The sequence below is a fragment of the Sordaria macrospora genome, chromosome 5 (assembly GCF_033870435.1).
Source record: "Sordaria macrospora chromosome 5, complete sequence".
Lineage (NCBI taxonomy): Eukaryota > Fungi > Ascomycota > Sordariomycetes > Sordariales > Sordariaceae > Sordaria > Sordaria macrospora.
Window position 1 is genome coordinate 844,542 of NC_089375.1, and position 20,693 is coordinate 865,234.

General features: G+C 51.7%; 3 protein-coding genes across 3 annotated transcripts; 1 reads left to right on the top strand and 2 right to left on the bottom strand.

The window, feature by feature from the left end:
• Positions 1 to 342: 342 nt before the first annotated feature.
• On the bottom strand, positions 343 to 1,583 carry SMAC4_08443 (uncharacterized protein). The gene is made up of 2 exons (XM_003347391.2): positions 1,030 to 1,583; positions 343 to 935 (listed from the first exon to the last, which is right to left on the bottom strand). Exons 1-2 carry the CDS (start codon positions 1,088 to 1,090, stop codon positions 388 to 390), a joined length of 609 nt encoding a protein of 202 aa, XP_003347439.1. The 5' UTR covers positions 1,091 to 1,583; the 3' UTR covers positions 343 to 387.
• Positions 1,584 to 1,812: 229 nt separating this feature from the next.
• On the top strand, positions 1,813 to 3,086 carry SMAC4_08444 (uncharacterized protein). Its single transcript, XM_003347392.2, has 4 exons — positions 1,813 to 2,028; positions 2,129 to 2,238; positions 2,382 to 2,468; positions 2,785 to 3,086. Exons 1-4 carry the CDS (start codon positions 2,026 to 2,028, stop codon positions 3,029 to 3,031), a joined length of 447 nt encoding a protein of 148 aa, XP_003347440.1. The 5' UTR covers positions 1,813 to 2,025; the 3' UTR covers positions 3,032 to 3,086.
• Positions 3,087 to 4,846: 1,760 nt separating this feature from the next.
• Positions 4,847 to 7,831, bottom strand: SMAC4_08445 (uncharacterized protein; the record flags this gene model as incomplete). The annotated part of the gene is made up of 1 exon (XM_003347393.2): positions 4,847 to 7,831. One exon carries the CDS (start codon positions 7,829 to 7,831, stop codon positions 5,657 to 5,659), a length of 2,175 nt encoding a protein of 724 aa, XP_003347441.1. The 3' UTR covers positions 4,847 to 5,656.
• Between the last annotated feature and the right edge of the window lie 12,862 nt (positions 7,832 to 20,693).

The window sequence follows — 20,693 nt, forward strand, 5'->3', positions numbered from 1 at the left end:
AAAGAAGTGAGGTGAACGAAGGAAGGGCTGACGGGAAGAGAGGGATGTTGTTGATGATACCAATACCATAGAAAGGAAGCATTTGTGTTGTCTAGAGATATTAATAGAATTCCAGAACCTATACGCAACCAGTCATGGCAATAACCGCCATGTTTGACCAACCTGATTAACCATACCATATCCATATTCCTGAACGCCTTGCTATGCATATTCTCTCGAAATGAAATAATGCCATGCTGCCCTCAGCCTTCTGTTTCTTTCTTCTCATGCCATCCATCCACCGGACCGGACCGGACCGGACCACCTAACTCTCCACCAAAAATCCGGATCTGACCAACCAACACCAAAAACGAATTAATATCAACGACGTTTCCACCCAAGGAGATCCTACCTCCTCTTCGACGCCGTGCCAATATCCGCCTCAGCATCCAAATCATCATCCAACTCATCCAGCTCCTCGTCCTCCAACATGTCACTCTGCTGCTGTCTCTTCCTCTTTGTTCCGGAACCCGAAACACTTGACCCGGGGCCCTTAGCCTTATCCCCCCCTTCCTTTCCACCCTTCTCCCCCTTCTCCCCCTTATCTTTATCACCCCCCTTCTCTTTGTCCCCTTTGTCCCCCTTCTTCTCCTTCTCTTTCTCCTCCTTATCCGCATCCTTCATCAGCTGATCCTCAATATTAAAGTTCTTGCGGGCAGCCTCAATCTCCTTCTTCTTCTCGAAAACTTCCTGGATCTTGCCCATGAACCGTGGGTTGCGTCGCATGGCGAACTCGAAATCTTCAAACTTGACTTTTTGTCGACCGGCGTGGTGCGCGGCCCGCGTCGCTTCGAACCCCACGCCTTGGATAAAATCGGTTATCAGCTCGTCCAGCACGCGCACCGTTTCCGGGAGCGGGGTTTTGAGGTCGCCGTGGCCGTAGAGGAGTTGGGCTACTATTGTGGAGGGAAACAGGCGAGGTTAGTATGTGGGGATGAAATGGGGAAGGAAGGGGGTAATAGGGGAAAGAGGGAAGAGGGGAAGACGTACGCTCGTTGTGGTTAAAGTTCATTTTGCCGACATTTTTGCCGGCGCGGGCGCGGGGTTCCATGATGGGCGGGTGGTGGTGGGCTTGAGGCCCGGCGTGAGGGTGGTGATGTGGTGATTAGAGAGGTTGAGGTGGATGGATGGAGGTGATAGAAGGTCGCGGTCGCAGTCGAGCGAGTACGATTCGATGCGATTCGTAGAGGTGATTCGGTTTCGAGAGGATCAGGATGCTGAGTTGGTTGAGCGAGCGCGCAGAGGTCCAGTCAAATAGACCAAAGCCGTTCGAAGTGACGATTGATGCGTTCTCAAGCTTCAAGCTGCGCGGGGTCGAGAACTCGATCAGCCTTGTCGCGTTGAGTGGTGGAGCGCAAATAGTTCGGCGACTGGGAGAATGCGACGCGCGGTTGGGAGGTTGACTGTGGTAGACTGAAGTATTTAGGTTCAGTCGACGTGTAAGAACATTCAGCTCGGCCTCATATGTCCCGAGTTTGGCGTCTTGTTGGAGGACTGGTTCAAAGTGGAAAACGATGACGATGGATGATGAGGCTCTGAAATGCCAAACTAAGAAAGGCCCCCAAGGCCCCCAACGGGCGCCTGGAACCCCTGCCTTGTGTAACAGTGGCTCCACAAGGCGGTATGGTGTCCAACGACCAATCATGTTGCAGTCGCGTCCAAAGAGCGAGGAGCTGAAGCTGTGCGCGCCCGGGGCGTGAGGTGCTGGACGACATCCCCTAGCAGCGCTGAAAGTTCCTCGTGGAAATCCCCGTTCGGCAGCCTCGCCCAAGGAGCTATGACACCCTGGCCTTCCTTCACAAGCAATCAACGGACACCACAACTGGCTGCTGACTACACCTACGTAACCACCAACTTCACGACGGCATTTCTACACGCGATTCTCACGAGCGACGATACAAACACTCTTTACACATCTAGAATTTCGAGAACCTCTGTTCGCCGACGACCGTACCATAGCCTGTCCGATAATCCAAAGCGCCCATCATGGTATGTCACCCGCAACGTCATCAGCCAAACCCTCCTAGCGCATCACCTCCCATCACATCCCATTCCGTCGCACCATCGCTAACCACCTCTGCCCACATAGACCGCGCTCTTCAACTTCCAATCTCTGCTCCTAGTCATCATCCTCCTCGTCTGCACCTCGACATACGTACATCAGATCTTCCCCGCGATCCTCGACCGGAACAAGGATGGGTGAGTTATCCTGCCCCTTTTTGCGGTGACTCTTCGTTCTGTGCCCTTGACGGCCTCATGCTCGGGGAAACTGGACATGGCTTGCCTAAGAGGAGAAGAAGTGAGGATAAAAGAAAAAGGGTTTGCTGACATTGCAACAACAGCATAATGGGCATCTTCTGGAAGTGCGCGAGGATAGGCGAGCGGTTAAGTCCGTATGTTAGCATATGTTGTGTTCTCATGGCGGTACAGTTCCCTTTCCCTTTCCCACATCTCGTCGCCCCCTTTTTTCTAGATCCTTTTTTTCTAGATCCTTTTTTTTCTAGAAAAAAGCTAATACAGTGCACTTGAATAGGGTTCCATGCTCGTTGGCAACTAAACCCAGCTTGGTTCCGTCTTTTGCCGATACGAAATACAACGTTTATATATAATGCTTAGCGCCGCACGTCCAGATCATGATGCTGTCTGCGCCTTTCTTTAATCGAACAATTGGAGTTTGCAGGAGGATATGTTTATACTTGGGGTTTCGAATTAAAAGGAGATCACCGAAGAGAAGAAGGGTTCCAGAGGAAGTGACAGCCACAGCCCCGACGACAGGAGGATCGATTTCTTGCGGAAGGCAGGCAGGACAACAGGGGTGGCGGACTTTGATTTGAAGGGATCGTCAACGACGAAGCAGCCGGGCGACAATGAAGATACGACGGGCAAAACAGAAGACGAAGATCGGATATGCTCGAGGATACCGGTACTTTACGATCGACTATCGAAGCCCGCAACTCACCACATCCGGCCCATCACCCTCGGCAAGTCGTGATCGACAGCGTCCTGGTGGGACTTTGGAGCAGTGGACACCATATCGAGGATGCTGGACACCGTTATCTCGCCGACTTGGGAGCCGAAGTTTGAGCTGTTATTTTGCCGACTGTACTTGGCGATGGGCCGAGACTCTACGGGAAATCAGGGGAGGGGATGGGGCCATCGTGGCTTAGATATGGTTAGTTGGATCTTATGGTGATCAGTTTGGTTCCATGTGGCCGATATTGAAAACGATTCCAGGCTCATCAGGCGGGCTTGGCTCTTTCATGGAGGTTACTTGGATGAACTCGGACACAAGTGGTCTTGAGGAAGTTCAGCTTGGTCTACGAAGGCTCCAGGGTTGACCAAATTCACGACAAGACAAACTACGGCCAGGCTGACAAGGACGTGAACGCTTCATCGGATCGGGTGCCATGTCCAGCACTATTACACACCATATCCCTTTTTGCCGCAGATTCAAATGACAGAATGGTATCTAGTAAGGACTCTTAATGCCCAGCTCAGAGGACTGAGGTGCTCGCAAATTTATGTGGCTGTCTACCATGCTCATGTCCCCATCCTCGCTACGTCCTATCTGTTTGTTCTCCTGCTTTACCATCGTTTGCTTTATTTCTATTCTTGCTACTGCTATCACCCCTCTCGTAGCTAGGTTGTGGATGGTCTGATCTAGGTTGCTACTATGTTCCATTGCTCTAAGATACATTTCTCTACAGCTCTCTCCCCTTCAAAACCTCAACATGATCCAATATCTTGGATTTGCTGCCCACTGTTATGCTGGACCGAATACAATACTTCGATGAACTCCTCTAGGTAGCCGATTCACTTCTCGCTTTCCAAGTTTCAATTGCCAAATCTCTAGACACTCCTATCCAGCAGCAATCCCTCGTCTGCTTCTCTCTCTGCCACTCTCTCTCCAATAAGTAGGTAATACCAATACCAAACCCAAATCCAGGCGGCGCGCACCGAAATGGAAGCTAGAAGTGCGAAAGTGAGATTGATGAAAAGAACGAAAAGCGATTGACCGCTCTGCTAAGTGTATATTCGGCACCTTTTGCACCGGTGGCGGTGGTTGGGCAGAGAAGAGAAGACAAGAGAAGAGGTGTATGGCTGTGTGCGACTGTGCAACTGTGCGAGTGTGCGACTATGTGTGTGTGGTGACTCAACTACGGTACCTACAACTTTATATGTATCACCCGTTTCTCTTTATTTATTAGACTAACTACGAGTTTCTGGAGTCTTGGAGAATGGAAGGATGGATGGTGATCTGGAGATGTTGATGTTGACTTTGTGCTTGTGCTTGTGCTGTGGCAGAATACTATACTTGTAGGTCCGTAGCGTAGGTAAGTAGGTAGGTAGGTAGGTAGGTAGGTAGGTAGGTAGGTAGGTGCAGGTGTTATTTAGTGATGATTTTGAGGAATTACGTAAAGGTATATATGCTACTAGTGCAGTTCTTGTTAGGTAGGTAGGTAGATATATCTATTTGTTATGATACATCTAGAAACTGTTATGTTTGTACTGACTGACTGTTGTGTATGCTGTGTGTTAGTAACTGAATAACTAGAGCGAGGATTAAACTAAACTGGGATCATGGTCGATTCCTGTTGTATGGCATGTAAGGTAGCCATGTGTTCTGGTAAAGAATTCTCTCGACTCAGACTGAGATGATGCGACGTGGAAACCTTTCAGTTCTGCGTTTAATCCAACCGCTAGTACGGAGTCGGCACGTATTCATTCATGGATGACACTCGACCATGGAAGAAAGATTATCACGAACGCAGGACACCGAACAAGCGTTTGGAGTGGTGTAGTAGCAGCAGTGGAGTAGTAGTTAAAGAGGTTAAGGTAGGTAGCTCTAGTACCTCTAGCAGCTCTAGTAGCCTTGGTAGAGTATAGTAGATATGCATATGCGTGTAGCTCGGTAAAGTAAAAAGCGAACGAGGTGACCCGGTTTTGATAGTGCAGCGCAGTAGTTTAGGAAGATATAAATGAAAATAACTAAAAAAGAGTAACGGGGGTATTCCGAGTAGTAGTAGTAGTAAAAAAAAACTTCTTATGTTTGACTCTCAACTCTCTCTCTCTGCCAGGTGATGGGCAACACTTTGCGTGCGCAAAACAAACGCAACCCATTTCTTTCTTTCTCAACTGTAACACCAAACGCGCGCAAAAACCCAGGCACCCAAGCAGCAAGCAAGCAAACCAAGCTAAACCGGTGCAAGCAACGAGCAACAGGCAAAACAGCAAAAAGCCAAACCAAGCCGACCAGACCAAACCAGACCAGACCCCAAAACCAGGCACAAACCAAACCCCATCCGTAGTAATGTAGATAAAAAGGAAAACCGTGAGGACAGCAAGTAGTAATAGTGTAGTAGGAGTAAAGGAAAATGGAGTGAGGGAGACGAGTAACACAGACGGTATAGAAACCATCATCACCCTGTTTTCCCCCATCCAACAATGCAAAACGATGACGAGGATTAAAAGAGCATTAACAACAAAACGAAAAGGCTTGAAAGCTAGCAGCAGTCAGTCCTGCAACTGCCACTGCCGACAAAATTCGTTTCTCCAAGAAAGGCAATGAACGCTTCTCTTTCTCTTCTCTCTCTCAGGGCTCCCTTCACAACACCGCTCATATCCTCCCAACATTGGCAGCAGCGGCGGCAGCGGCAAACTGCTCAGCGTACGCCGACCCCTGAGCCTGCATCTGAGCCATCAGCTCAGCGCTCTCTAACTCACTTTCGACATCTCCGACATACGCCAACTGTGCCCACACCCTCCAGTGGAGAATGCCAAAGTGGGCAACCCGCGTGGCCATGTCCTCAACACCGGCCTCCTCACGGGGGTCCCTGTTGCTCGATGAGTTGGACGTAGACGAGGTCGTTGTGGGCTCACTGCCACCAAGGCTCTGGATACCCATTACCTTGCTAGCTCCAGGAGTATTCCACGCCCTAGTACCGGGGGTCTGGATTTTTCCACCAGTTGCACGCGAGAAGAGGCCAACGCCAGAGAGATTCCTAAACTCCTTGACCTTGACCGCCACTTCGCCTAGCAACTTTTGCTGGAACTCCGCTTCGACCTCCCGGAAGACCTCGCAAGTGGGGTCGCCTAGTACACGGACAAGGTTGGCCTCGAGCTCAGCCAGCGACGCCTGAGGGTGGTTGACGAAGCGCAGGATCTGAAGGGCCATCGCGCCGGCGAGGTTCTTCCACCTGTAGTCGGGACGGCTGGCGGGAGGTGCGGTGTGAAGGAGAGCGAGAAGAGATGAGTAGAGATCCTGTGCCTTCCGGCGGGATTCGGCAGAATCCAAGGGGGCAGGCGTGCAAGAACCGGTAGTGGGTGTGAAGATCGAGCTGCGGGGAGAGGAAGCAGTTGAAGACAGAGAGTTGCGATCGCTAAAGGTTAGACTGGAAGGACGGGAGAAGTTGAACTCGGCGGACGAGCGGGTACTTAGTGTACGGCCGTTGTCCTCAGAGAGGTAAGCCGGTACACCGGAGAACTGCCTCGAGAGATTTTCGTAGTCCTCATACTTGCGCATGCAAATCTCAAGGCAGATGCTGTCGTACATATCTGACCTGAGCTTGAGGATGCGCTCCTCATCGAAGAGGAAGGTATTGGGTACGTTTGCAGTCGATGTGGAAGGCAGAACAAGGTGTGTGACGGCCTCGAAGAAAGTACCGGTCTCACCGAACGCTTGAGCATGAGGGCTGGGTGTGTTGGCGTACACGATGGAGGCGGCAGTCTCGGCGTTGCGGTACCACTGCTTGGCGGCAGCAATGCTGAGCTTCCTTGCTTGTATCTTCTTGATGAAGAAGCGCTGCTCAAAGTGAACTGTGTCCTCAATCAGGACTGGGCGGAGGCATCTGATCTGGTGGTTGGCAACATCCAACTTCATGGCTTCCAACACACTGAGCAGATTCCTCATGCCCTTGACCAGCTCGCCCATGTCGTTGTTCCTATTCCCGTTGCTGAGCTCATTGTACATCTCGTCCACCCACTCATCGCGCATCGGTGCACAGTGTAGCTTGAGAACACCGGATAACCAGGCCGCCAACTTCTCCAAATCCGCGACACCCCGGTGAAACTGCTGCATCAAGAGCTCCACGTTCAATCCATCGTTCAGCAGGTCGCGATCACGTTGAGGCACTAACGTCTCAATGATCTCCCGAGCGGCCTTGAGGAGTGCTGGCAGGCACCAGTTGTCGTCTGTCCCATATCTCGCGTAGAAGCCCTCGCGATCCATAACGAACTGTATTAGCTGCTCCATCAACATGTTCCAGAACTGATTTGCCTTCTCCTGCTTCCTCTTTCCCTTTTCGCCATCCAGGTTGGGTCGGAAATGTAGTTCAGGGTCGAAGTTGATATCATGGCGGAGCTTGGGATTGTGTATTATCTTGCTGACGTCGAGTTCGCTCAGTGTTGCGCGGGTAACTGGGGGTTCTAGGGGCTTGGGGGCGATTGGTACACTGGAGCTGCGAGAGAGCGGCGAGGGCCTGCGATCCCTGGCATGGGCGGTAAAGTATTCGCTCGTGCTTTGCCTGTTGGAACTGGTCGAGGAATTCCTGGATAGCCTGGGTGCTGTCTCTGTCGCCGGTGTTGAAGCCGTGCTCTCTCCTTCATCTGTGACCAGCTCCCTCGATACTCTTGAGAACTCTTGCATGATCTGGTCTTCCTGTTCGGACTGTTGGGGTGGGTTGCGCGTCTCGGGGACGGCCTCTGTCGGTAGGGGCTCCTCGGCCGTGGAGTCCTGTCGCCTGTGAGTCGAGAGGTGGCTCTCGAAGCCACCGCCTGCGCCTTGTTCGCCCATGTTGAAGTTGTCTATCCTGGATCTCTTGAGGGTAATACTGGAATCAAGCGGCGTGGGCAACGATGGGTGAAATTATAGTGGAAAGATTGGTGAGGAGGAAGAGTCCAAAGAAACCCGGGGAAATGGGTAGGGCGAATGGAGCAGTTATGAGTGCGACCAAGACCTTTGTTCGTGGCATGCATGTTAGCAATGTGTATCACCAAAAGGCTGCTGCATGCGAGGTGCAAACAAGGCAACGAAGGGATGGATGGGGAAAAGGACTGAGTGCGTGCGGAAAGGCGGAAAGGGGCATGGACTGCAGCCGTGGCGGCGGCCCTTGTGTCTTGTGATAGGGAAGCCAGTCTTTGGTGTACACTGCAGGGAGCGACTGGACCAAGGACGAAGGAATGAGAAGACCCTGGGCCTGTGTTGTGTGCTTGTGTAATATGAGGGCCATGTAGCAAAGCGAAGAGAACAAGCCGCTTACCGGCAGAAAGTCTTGTGGTTGCTGTTGTGGTGGTTTGGGTACTCGGCAGCAATCGGCGTCCTCGAAGACTTGAGTTGAGTTGTCCAGGAGGATGTGTGTGTGTCGTGTATACGGTGTGTGTATGGGTGATTGCAGTAGCAAGCAGGGATGGGTTGGGACACGAAAGCGCAACCAAGGTTAAACAAGGACCGAGAGGGAGGTACTGTCGGTGGTTGTGTTGGCCGAGGAGGGCAGCTTATAAGAGAAGCCGGTGACCTGGGGCCGTGGTCGGGACTTGCTTGGGCGAGAAGAGGCGGTGTCTTGCCACAGACTACACACCAGTGTTTGGTATTTCGAACGTAGGCTTGTGGTCGTTGAGGGCCGTGTGGTTGTGGCGCCGGGTGGGTTGATTAGTAGTAGTAAGTTGTTTAAGGGTGAATAATTATTAGGGTGAAGGTGGAATCTCTATGGGTTGTTGTTGGTGACGGCGTGGTGGAGGAGGTGGTTTGTTGGTTTCCTGTCTCGTATTATCCCCTACTTCTCACAGAGGTTGGGACGAGGGATGAGTTGGTTTTGGTTTGGTTTGACTTGTGTGTAGTAAAAGTCGAGAATGGAGAACGAGCAAACAGAAAAATTAAGCAGAGCAGTGCAGACGAGAGAGGAAATGGAAGTCGAGGAAATGGAAACAGCAGTAAAGAGTAAAAGTGGAAAGAAAGGGCGGGAGGATCTAAAGAAGGGGTGTGTGTACAAGGATGAGATGGATGGATCCAATGGAACCTCAATGTACCATGTTCGAGTAAGGTAACCTCTAATGTAATATTACGAGAGCTTACAAGGGATGGAAGAAGAGAGTGCTCCTGGCCCCTTCCCGCCTTCAGACCCGACACGATGTCGGCGGCGGGAACAGGAAGGAGTCCGTAACTTACCGTCATTGTGTGCAGGGGCCTTGGAAGGTACCGTCCACCTGGATGGAACCAGACCTGACATGGAACACGATACCGGGTCCCAAATGGCGACGTAGCGACCGATGCGGCAACGGAGTGGAGGAGGGGGGTGCGTGGGGCCGCCAGGGGTTGGCTGAGTTGATGTCTTGATGAACAAGGTTCAGAAGGGGGTTTGCAAAAGAGTGAAAGAGTGGAAAGATACAAAGGGCCATTGGATCCGCCTCTCTTTCGTTTCCGACCGTGACCGTGAGCGGCCATCCACTCTCCGTCCATCATATGCAACATCCAATATCCATTATCCATTGCTTTTCCATCCAGGGTTACTGAGGGAAGTCAACAAAAGGTGTGTGGTCGGGTCGTCCGCGTGTTTTGCGCCCTCAGTCATCTGCTGTCGTTGGTCTGCCATTCTCGGTCGTATAGCTCCCGTCCGGCTGCGACACCTGCGACTCTGCGACTAGGTCTGCCTTGGAGGTGTCATGACCATACCATGACCAGACACACATTGATTGACCCACGGGCCACGGGTACCAGCACCAGCACGCTTTCGCATCCAGCGCATCAGCGGTCGGGTTTCCACTCCCACGCACCCACTCTACAGTAGCGTACAGCCATCTCATCTCATCTGCGGTCGGGTGCACTGGCGAGTCTCGCACGTCTGGCAGATTAGCACTGCAATCACTGTGACTTTGCATGGACCTACAACCCTCCCTCAGCAAATGGAATGAATGGACGGTGCACTGACATATTAACAACCATGCCTGTTGTTAGTGTAAGCTTGTGTGTGTGTGTGGTGGCTGCTGGGGTGTGCTGGGGCTTGCGCTTGTAATGAAAGAAACATTACACAGTTGGAAGAAGTGTGCTTGGACCACACAAATGTTAATCGCACACCCCCACCCTCCACTCTTTCCCCCTTGCCTCAAGTCATTCAGGTACCTCTCTACTCTTTCCCGGGGCCTGGTAAAAAGGAACAACAACCCCTTATATCCCAGCGTCCATTCGGGCTCGTCCAGTGGGTGCTGAATGGGAGAGTGGACCGCTTTCGTTCCCGGCCGAGGAGTCCATTTTAGGCGAGACGACCAGACTCCGACTGTGAAATATTGTTAACGGGAGTTATAATGGCGGGTTGGTGCCTGGCCTACCCGTCCGTTAGTGCGCGCGCCGCCTTACCTCCTGCTTGCCTTACTTCCACCTTGCTTGCCTTGACATTGGATTAATCCGGGGCCGTCTCTTTGAGCGCGGAGGATGCGATGCACTTGAGCATTCTGCCTGTAAAAGAAAGCTGCGAAGCGGCCGGTTGTAATGTCGGGCAAGTGTCAGTTTGATGTCGGCCCTAGAGGTGAAGACGAGACGACGGGTCATGTAAAACGAGCACATCACTTCCATGCAGCGGCGGATGCACCACAACGTCTGACTTTAACACAACCATAATTACGACAACAAACGGCCACTGCAATAATGAAAGACCGCGCCCTGACAATGGGATGGAACAAACCCCAATATCAAGGGCAACCGCGGCATCAGGCATGCAAATTCGATCAGTTCTACCTTCAATGAATATTTCCTCTTCAACACCATACACCTTTGTCGTCGATGACGAGCCTACCTATAAAATCCCCCCTGGTCCTCCATACCCCAGCTCCCTACGACACTAGCCACCTGCCAGCACCGATATGCAGCAGACAGAACAACACCCAGCACACCCACAGCGACGCGATCCAACACCACTGCATTGGTTGCTGTTTTGCGGTGTACAAGCGTCGTCTGAATAGCGCCATCCCCACACACGACAACATTGGCGGCATCCATTGGAACTGGACTCTGGTCAGGCTTTGCCGCCACATCCCTCGCTTTTTAACCGATCGCTTCTGCTGCTCTGCGTTGTCTTTTGTCGCAGGTTTCTCCTTACCGCGAGCCACATCATCATCATCATCATCGTCGACAAGCCGGGGCCGAAGATGGCGATGGCGAGCCTGGAGAAAAGACGGGGCACGGGAGGTGTTGCGCTTCCTGGTGCCGTGCATACCGATAACGATGTGATGATGAACAACTGAACCCCGAACAACCTGGACACCTGGAGACAGCCCGGATGACCTGACAGGGAAGAGGCCGGTATTGTCCTAACTGCCCTGGCTGTGCGAGACGTCGCGCGCGACTGCGATAGAGTCATGAACAGCATCACAATTCAAACACCCCCCTCGCCCAGAGCCCCAACCCCAACTCCCAATGAGGCACCAACTGGGAACCAATGCTGTACCAACACAGCTTCCGCCCTGATAACAGGCCCGAGAACACCTGTGACGCCTCACAGCAAGCGGATCCAACTCCGAGAGGCTCGTTCGTTGGTTTCCCCCAAATTCCCCCAGTGTCCCCCCAACTTTCCCTCAAATCCCGTCACGTCTTGTCACAGGCACGCTTTGCCCAAACCGGGAACCCAGACATCCAGAACATCCCATCCGGTTTGCGCCTCACTTCTGGGACCATGGCTCGGCCCTCGGGGTTCAGGCGTACGGTCCAGGCACCTTCATCCCAAGTTGAATCCAATCCGTGCTTCACTTCGCATCTCAACGTTGCGACGCCTCACCAGCGTCCGAGGTCGAGGACTGGACCTTGAACCTCCGGTATCTTGTAGTGCCGATTCGGTATGGCTCTTGCCTTGGCACGTACACAAACAAATACATACGTATCAAACTTACCGTTCGTAAATTACGGAGGTCATAGTCACAGCACAATCAGGTACGCAGAGGTACGTTTCATACAATCGCCGCTCGCCTCGCTGCTCCAATGAATCGACCGGGAAGACGACCCGGGCCGGTCACGGTGCGGTGCGGTGCCGGCGGGGGAGGCGATCCGACCGCATCTCCAGCTCGAAGTGTCAATTAGTCAAGAGTCAAGGCTCAAAGACGATGCATCAGTGGGACAAGTTTTAGCTTCGAAGCCTTCGAAACCTTCGAAACCTTCCACGACTTCCAAATCTCGGGGAAGTTACCTTGTTGAGCGATTATACCGACCGACGCTGACCATAGCAGCTGAGCTGACGAACGAGGCGAAATCGTGAAATTCGTAAGAAAGTTCGGAACATCCCGCCCCCGTTCTCTTCAGCTCGTGTGGATCGTATCGTGGTCCTTAACATCATCATTACAGTATCAAGTTTTCGCCATCCATCTATGCATCCTACCATATCCGCATTTGCGTTCGACACTTCAACCGCTCACTGTTCATTGATATTGGAGGAAGGTAGGGAGCCTCATTTACCATTTGCCATCTGCCATCTGCAAAAGCTGCCTCTCTAGCCTCAAAGAAATCTACCAATACCATCCTCAAACCCCCAAAACCATCCAGTTGCAGGGCTGTCGACCCTTGCCTCTCAGGCCCCCTTGTGCAGCGTAAGGTTACAAGGCGTTACAAGCGTTGCAGCTCACTGCTGTAGCCAGTGAGCCAGTGAGGCCAGCCGGCATTGCAGTCTAGCGGTGAACGAAAAATCAACACCATGACCACCACCGTCATTTGTTGAGCCGCTAGCTACCCTGCACTTTATGAAGGGTCGTGAGAGGTAGAGTTCCATCGCCGCTACAAAGCCTGCAGGGCCTGCTGAGCCGCCAAGAGAGAAAATCGCTTCATGAGTGCATTCATCGAGAGTTGCAAGCCAGAGAAGATAGACAAGTATATTACAAACGCATTCCCTTGGGGGTTGGTTGGTTGCCTGAAATTCTGCTTTGCCATCCGACATCTAGCCTTCGAACTGCGTGTACGTAGTCGTGATAGTGTACTGTACGCAGTAAAGGGAACGAGGGAGGTTGTTAAGGGCTTTTCTACTCCGTCATTACGTCGTGTAGTCGTGTAGTCCACGCGGCTGTTGGATCCAATTCGAGGCTGCTATGATTGCCGATAGACAGCCCCGCTTCGCTTTGCCCTGCTTTTAGTGTAGTGTACGTAGTGCGAAGTGAAAGTTGAAAGAAAGGGCAAAGGGCGCCGCCGAAAGCGTTTATTTGTTTCGAGTCGTTGTTGTCATACTGTTCTGTTGGTCGATCCTTCGAAGATCTGTGTAACAACGGTGGGTGGTGGCTCGGCATTCCGATAACGAAGGTATCGGTATTTGCCGTACGCTGTTTTGATGAGTGGGTATCCGCTCTTTTGTCCCGGCGTTCTTGACCAAGATTTCATTGCTGAAGATTAATCAAGAGCAAGGGCAATAACAAGGCTTTCCTTTGAACTGTCGACAACCCTTGAAGGATATTACCTGGCGTGTGTTTTTGTGCGGGCGATGGCATCGTTAAAAGCCGTTGACTCCAGTCCAAAGCGAAGCCCGACTTTCATCCGGAATCCACCCGGTCCCCGTACTTGTAATGGACCGAACAGTATTTTACATACAGTGGAACCTGACGGCAATCATTCATGCTTCACTCTGCTCACGGCACGGAAGCTCCGTGCCGTAGTGACCGACGGACGGACCAGCACGCCGAGCACTTATAGCCGGTCGCGCTATGTACTAGCCGATCCTCACGACGTTGATCACCGGAATCTTACTTTCTCCACAGAAGCCGTAATCTTTTTGCGTGGTCGGATGTTTTCGTGGATGGATCCTGCTAACGAGACTGACAAGTCCGTTGAAACTTGAAAGAATTGACAACGAGGCGAACATCAAGTTACGGGTCTGCAAGTCAAAGACAATGTGCGGAATTGAGCCGGCTATTATTTAGCGGATTTCAATCGTCAACGCTGAGGTGGGAACGCCCTGAACGCCTGATCTTACAAAGGGTGATGTTCCACGACCTCCACGGTTATTTCTCACATAACATTCTTCACATGTCCCTGAATCGCCAACGTCTTCCATATACGTACCGACCTTTTCACCTTTGTAGCCCTTTTTTTCCCATTCAAGGCATGTGGATAGTGGATGGATAGTCAGCGATAGTCAAAGGTAGTCGAGTGTTAGCGAACGCAGGGGGAGGGGTGTTGAAGGGCTTGCTTGCCCTGTCACCCTGTGGTTGATCTAAACCAACTCGATTTCATATGCAAGATCATCACGAGACCAACGAATGGCAAACCAAACATCCGTTCGTTGGTTTCGGTCGAGGACGGTGAGTTGGTGTCTTCAAGTCGCTTGCTTGCCATCAAAGTCTTGGCACGTTTGGGATGAACTTTTCTTCTCTCTCCTGCATCTTGACTGCTTGTTGCACTCACCACCATCCACCGAACGTCGTCGCCGCCTCTTTCGCCAGTCTTCCGCTCTTCCGGACCAAAGGGCTCACCTTTCCTGTGGTTCACTACGGTTCTAGGGTTCGTCCATCTGCGGTGAGCGATTGTGACCAATTGATTGACTCGGTCGCTCGTCGGTCGACAAGGTTCGAAGAACGGCTTTTTCGCCCAGAAACCATACAAACCCCAGACAGGCCAGAGAGAAAACTCGAAAAATTCGGAGGCGGGAAAAAGGTGCATGAAGGCAGGAAGGAAATGGGAAATGCATTCAAGCGGAAGTGCATGCATGCATTGATGTGGTGGATTTGTGGGTGGTTCCTGGTGGTTCAATCAAGAGATGCAGCGAGTGGAACTTGTTCTTCAGTGGACGACGACGGTCGCGATAGTGCAATAGTGGACTGGATGGTATTGTACGCTATACCGTACGAAGAGGATCAATGACATTGCTGCACTGACACGGGGTTTGCGTATGTGTATTGGCTTGGAAGGGATTAGTGCAGTGTACTGGGTATCGTTGTGTAATGTGTATTGATGCTTACGATGGTGGCCACGGAGTAAATTCCGTGGTGAACTTCGGGCATGGGGGAGTTTGTGAAGTGATGAATTCTCAACTCCGAACCTGCAGAACACCAGAAATCATGAGGATCTCGCGGAAGAAGTGGCAGCTGGTTTATCAGAAGCAGCATTACCTCCAAGTGGGAGGAAAAGAAAAAAGAAGATGCAGCTTCGCAAGATTTGCACACAAAGGATGGCACGGATGGTGTAGTGGGAGGAGTGGGAGGAGTGGGAGGAGTGGGATGGATGGTGATGTTTGGATGAGAAGAGTTCTTGGGTCTCAAATGCTCAATCTCCAATCCTCCTCTTTTCTTTTTTATCAGGAGCCCAATGTTCAGTTGGGACTTGGTACCTGAAAGCCCGTTTCTCCTTCCGTGATCAATTCACATTTTGCCATTCAGGTCATTAAATGTCCGATATCATCATCAACCGAAGTCGCGCCCTCCTCCCCCTCCGGGCCCTCCGCGCTCCCGTCCGCGCTCGCCTTCCTTTCAGCTCAGTCAGCACAGCTGGCCCGGTTCTTCTCTCTCGTCCCTGACCCACCCAGTGCCACCCAAAGACGAGGCCCCACATCGATATCCACTTACCCAGCTGCGTGGGAGTGGATCTTAAATTCTTGGCAATCCGTCCTTCACCTTTCGCAGACCTTTTTCACCGAGGTATGAAACGCCGTCTGTCATGACGGATTCAGGGGGCGCACATATCGTTGTTTCGTGGACGGATTGGGAAGAACAAGACAGCAGCCCATCACAGCGCGATAAACATAGTAGCAAGACAAGGCAGGACACAGAACTGCCAGGCATCGGGCATCGTGTTGTGGAAAATCGGCGGGTTTGGCGGTTAACTCCAAAGCAGATCGTTGAAGTTCAGGTAAATTCATTGTTCACTCATCAAGTATAAAAGCCCCGTACATCAACCCGTAGCTCCGTGCCTCCCGGGGACGGGGGAATATTGAACTACTTGTAAAGATCCACTCAATTGCCGGTTTTTTCGAGTTACAACTCGATCGGACCGCTTCCGAGAATCTTACTTACGCAGTACATATATACGGTATGTTCGATGTAGTGTAGGTTGTAAATTTGAGGGTATGTAGCGAATTGCTCAGCTGAGCTGAGCTGAGCTGACGTGACATGATGGTACCATGATATGACATGACATGACGACTGGGAGAGAAGAAGAAAGTGTAACATGATCAGCACTTCCAAAGCGTAGTGAGGCGGCTGCCGCCCACTGGGGAATTGGAGTTTGTGTTTGTGCAGCTATTTATCTGTGTGCTGTGTGTGCTGTGTGAGTGTGAGAGTTGAATGTGCTCGTATCTTGCGAATTACATACAGATACGATACGCACAGAAAGGGTACGTACTCAACTCACCTAGACAGAAGACACCAAGGCTAGTAGTGTAGCTTCTGCATACAACTTACTCCATATAGCTGAGGGTTAAGGGACGATAGAGCATGCAAGATGAAATTACCCCCGTACTCATGCAGCATCACAAAATGTTTGACGAGCCAGTGGTTCGACCTCGCAAGCCCTCGCACGCCACTATCAGCGACAGTCGTCAGTCTCATCAGTCTCATCAGGCCGCGTGAACCAACAAGAATCAAAGAAACAGGGACCGGTGGTCTTGGAAGGCAGGAAGGCTTGAACGCGGGATCCACCATAACGTCCCGGGCACCACACCACCGGTATCATCTACCAGTACGCTATCGTCGAGGTCCCCGGCGGGAGGCGTCGTCGTCATTCCCCAAGTCCTCAATCGTAAGAGGTGTTTAATCGAGATCAAATGTCGCGGAATCGGCTCGCTTCTCAGCACTCATCAATGTCCAGGTCCCAGGTTTTTGTTTTTAGACATGATATGTTGTGGACCGGACCTCGGCGCGGGCAGCGGCCCCATATTCCGTATCCAGTAGGCTTCGACCCGTGATTGTTCTTTTGTTCCTTTTTTTCTTGATTTTCGACATGGGCATGGTGTGGGATGTGGGCGCGGTTCGGACATGGGTTACGGCTGGGTTGGCCTCGCGTGCGTGCGTGCGTGATGGTGTTGCAATGCTTCGTAACGTGAGATTCATGATTTCTGAGTGTGATGAATCAGGAACTCTCTCTCAATTGTGAAGGGCAGAGCTCAAACAAACCGGACAATGCCAGATTGCAAGTGCCAGATCACCATCCTGTTCATTTGATCGTCGGCATGTTTTGGGTAGCATATACTGCACACCTGTAATGTCCGGCCAAAGATTGGAAACGACCATAAGCCGTGGTAACTGTTTCTTGTGGTGGGTAGAGATCCTCGCTCACCTCCATCATCAACGGAACCGTAGACGACATCGGGCGATCCGTTTCATTCCACGGGGGTGCAAGAGAAGGCATGAGCGTACTTATGATGCCACACTTTACCTGGGTATCTTCCACTTTGCTGTAGTCACCCACTCCGGCTCCCACACTGCAGCAATATCGCATACCAATATCCGAACACGGCGTTTCAATGGTATCTTTAAGAAAAGAAAAGATTGCGAGGAGTGAGTCGCCGTTCTGGATGCCAATTTCGGATTCACGACCCCCAAGCATGGATGTTCCTGGATGTGTGCCTGGCTGGCCCTGTGGATGGCGCTGGATCCAATTCGGTACCAAATAGGAGAAAAGACAGGGCTGTCCATTCAAGCGGATCGTAATCCCAGCAACGTCCATGTGGCGGACATGACTTCACTAAACCCAAACCGGTTCCGCGGGGCCTTTGACTTTTTCGGTGGTCAATGTGAATTTCGAAACCTATTTTGTCTTTTTTGCTGTGTTGTCTGGGATTTCCGAGGTTGGTCCGGACGATCTTCAATTCGATTCGATTGATCGTCCTCTGTTGTGGCAAGGGACTCGAGCCCTTCTTGGAGGTTTCGGTCGACGGAGGGAAGATTCCTGCTCATGAGAGGAGCCCCAATGTGAAGAGAATGTGGTCCGGAAGAAGGAACTTGTTTTGGCCAGCTCTAACGCCAAGACTTTATAAGTGACTTGATGGTGAAATGAGTTGTTGATGTTGCAGGAAAGAAGAAACAGGGACGGCACGTATTTTTCTGGCAGTACCGTACATACAGGACGTTTCCGGTCACGGGACTTGGATGCAGATAGGGATCGCTGGCCTCAGCGGAGGGGGGGTACAACAACGCTATCGACTTGTGGCCGATAAGCGCGGGTTACGGCAGCAAACACTGAATGGGCACCTCCACTTTTTCACAGTTTGGCATTTCCATTTCGGCGACCATTTCACCATCTTTGTGACGGAACTGTCATTGAAGCCCAAGCTGAAGGTCGTCAATCGCCAAGGCCAGCTCGACGGTCTCCTCGGTTACAGCTCACGGGTTGCTGCAATGCGATACACGCCTCTAGTGCCTTGATAACAGGCCCCGAACCAGGAAACAAGAGGCGAGGCGCATTGGTGTTGGTGTCCCTTTACGCTCTTGTCATGGTCGGCGACGATAACATCCACGATGATGATCGTGGCGCCAAGTGACCAGGACCCAGAAAACGATTGATGATGGACAATGGGAACTGCATCGATCGAAGGTTACCAGTATCGCCCTCAGCCCCTCTCCTCCGTTGGCATCCTGTTGGCGTCGGCTTGCCTTGTCCTAAAAGATGCATATCAACCGATTAAACAAGTTTCCGGCCGGGTCCCGTTCGGTGCAAGCAACAACAAGCAGAAAAACTGTTTGGAGGCCGTGACCGGTGCCACCACACCCAGCCTTCTTTATCCATGTGCCTTTCCACAGGGAACCAGCATCGCGTTGAAACGCATAAACAATTCACAATGAAACCTACTTTTTTTTTCTCTCTCTTTCTCACATCCATCCCTTGTGCTTGCTGCTGCTGCTGCTGCTGCCGCTGCTGCCGCCGCTCGGTGGACGGTGCTTGTTCGTCAAACATACTACTGCCAGGTGAGTTGTCACAGCCGAGCCTAAACACGGCCACTTTTGGGCAAGCCTGCTACACGCCCCGCGAGTCATATGGTTTCGTTACAGGAAGAACAACAACAAAACAACAAATCCGTTCAGCCCATCATGATGGAAGCCAAGCCCACACACCCTCACGGATTTTTTTTCCGATGAGACGATGAATGATGACAAGAGAAACAGAAAAGAAGAGAGCGGGGCAGTGAGCAGTCATTGAAGCGAAGCAACAGACAGTCCAGATGACCGACCTGACGCCGCAAGGGTGACCACATACACACATTTGCTGCCCGGCACTGCTTTGGGAAGGAAGCAAATTAGACACAACAGCATCACGATATCACACAAGCCATGCTGGGAGCCGTTACGCCTTCTTGCGTACGCACACTCTTGGTTTTCTTCATTTTTTTCATTCACCCTCTCACATCCGCTCTCACATTCGCTCTCATCGATACTTTCCCAACCCCGCTTTCTTTGAACGAGTTTGCTGGTTCCGTCCCTGGGTCCGGCCTCTCTCGCCCTGCTGCTGCTCTCTGCCTCTTACAAGTGTGAGGCATGTTGCCGAGTCAAGCGACAAACAGGAAATCAATCAATCACCATGGATGGATGGGTTTGGGAAAAAAAGAGTGAATGATGTTCGCATGAAAAGGTTTCAGAGTCCAGACAGTTCTGCACCATCAATCAGCATTAGTGCGGTGCTCTCTCTCAATACCTCAATACATGGAGATACCGTAACACACCTTGGATGGCGAGGATGGCTGCGGCGTTTGCAACATGCGGAGGCGAGCGGCTGGCTTCACGCCATGGTCCCTTCTTACAAAACCCCCGACTCCGGTTCCGATCCGATCCCGCCGCCGCTGCCGTTGTCGCCTTTGCCGCTGCCGCGCCGCAGGATTAGCTGGGTCGAACCTTGAAACGTTGGACCAAAACTTTCGCCTTTTTCAAGCAGATCCTCCACACTCCGCCCGATGTTACGTCTCATCGTCGTCGGCTATCGCGCCTCGGATTTCTACCAGGCATTTCTCTTGCCTTCTAATTGCCTATCAATAATGGCCTGATGAATCTTGTGCCATCTTCAAAATCACCAACCCAGTCAGCACTCGGGAGCACTGCTGGAACCAACTACGTACAGCCACGCTGCCCGTACGCTATCCTAGTGTACTTATGATCTTCGTTCGCCACGATAACTTCATCTTGAAGTGCCCTTGTTTCCTGCAGCTTACGAGATCTTCTTCTAAGCCCAAAACCTAAAACCGCACGAGGAAAGTCTGTTTCATATTTTAGCTGATCGCCCGGACTCGTGGCGACTGTGTCAGTTGTGTTAGTGGATGGTGGGCGGTGGGGCTAGTCCGAGACTATGTACAGACCTCTGAACACTACATCCACTCTTTGATCTGATGGCGAAATTACCACTTCAATGGGAGTTCTTGTCATGGTAAGCAGGTAATGTAAGACTGCTAGTTAGCTTCCAGTTGTACGACCCTCCAACCCGGTCGGGGAAGGGATGGCGAAAGGGTCCTGCGTTGTCGTACAGATAATGTCTATTCTAAGAGTGGAAGCCATATTCATGTGAAGCTATTCCCGTCTCTCCCTCCCGAGTACCGAGAGTACCGAGAGTACCGAGACTACCTTCTTACGCCACCCTCGCTGAACGCCTCAGACATACATCACATCGCCTTTGTGGCTTAGAATAAGTGTAAAGCCAGCCGGTTTGGTGTTAGTTATACCACACCTTCTGTATGTATGTTCCAAGTGACCGCTTCTGCGGTATATGTAGTCACGTCCCC

Coding starts and splice junctions, on each gene's coding strand:
- SMAC4_08443 (XM_003347391.2), bottom strand. CDS start 1,090: ATGGAACCCCGCGCCCGCGCCGGCAAAAATGTCGGCAAAATGAACTTT. Junction 936..1,029: donor GAACTTTAACCACAACGAGC/GTACGTCTTCCC, acceptor CCTCCACAATAG/TAGCCCAACTCCTCTACGGC.
- SMAC4_08444 (XM_003347392.2), top strand. Junction 2,239..2,381: donor CTCGACCGGAACAAGGATGG/GTGAGTTATCCT, acceptor TTGCAACAACAG/CATAATGGGCATCTTCTGGA. Junction 2,469..2,784: donor TGTGTTCTCATGGCGGTACA/GTTCCCTTTCCC, acceptor GAAGGGTTCCAG/AGGAAGTGACAGCCACAGCC.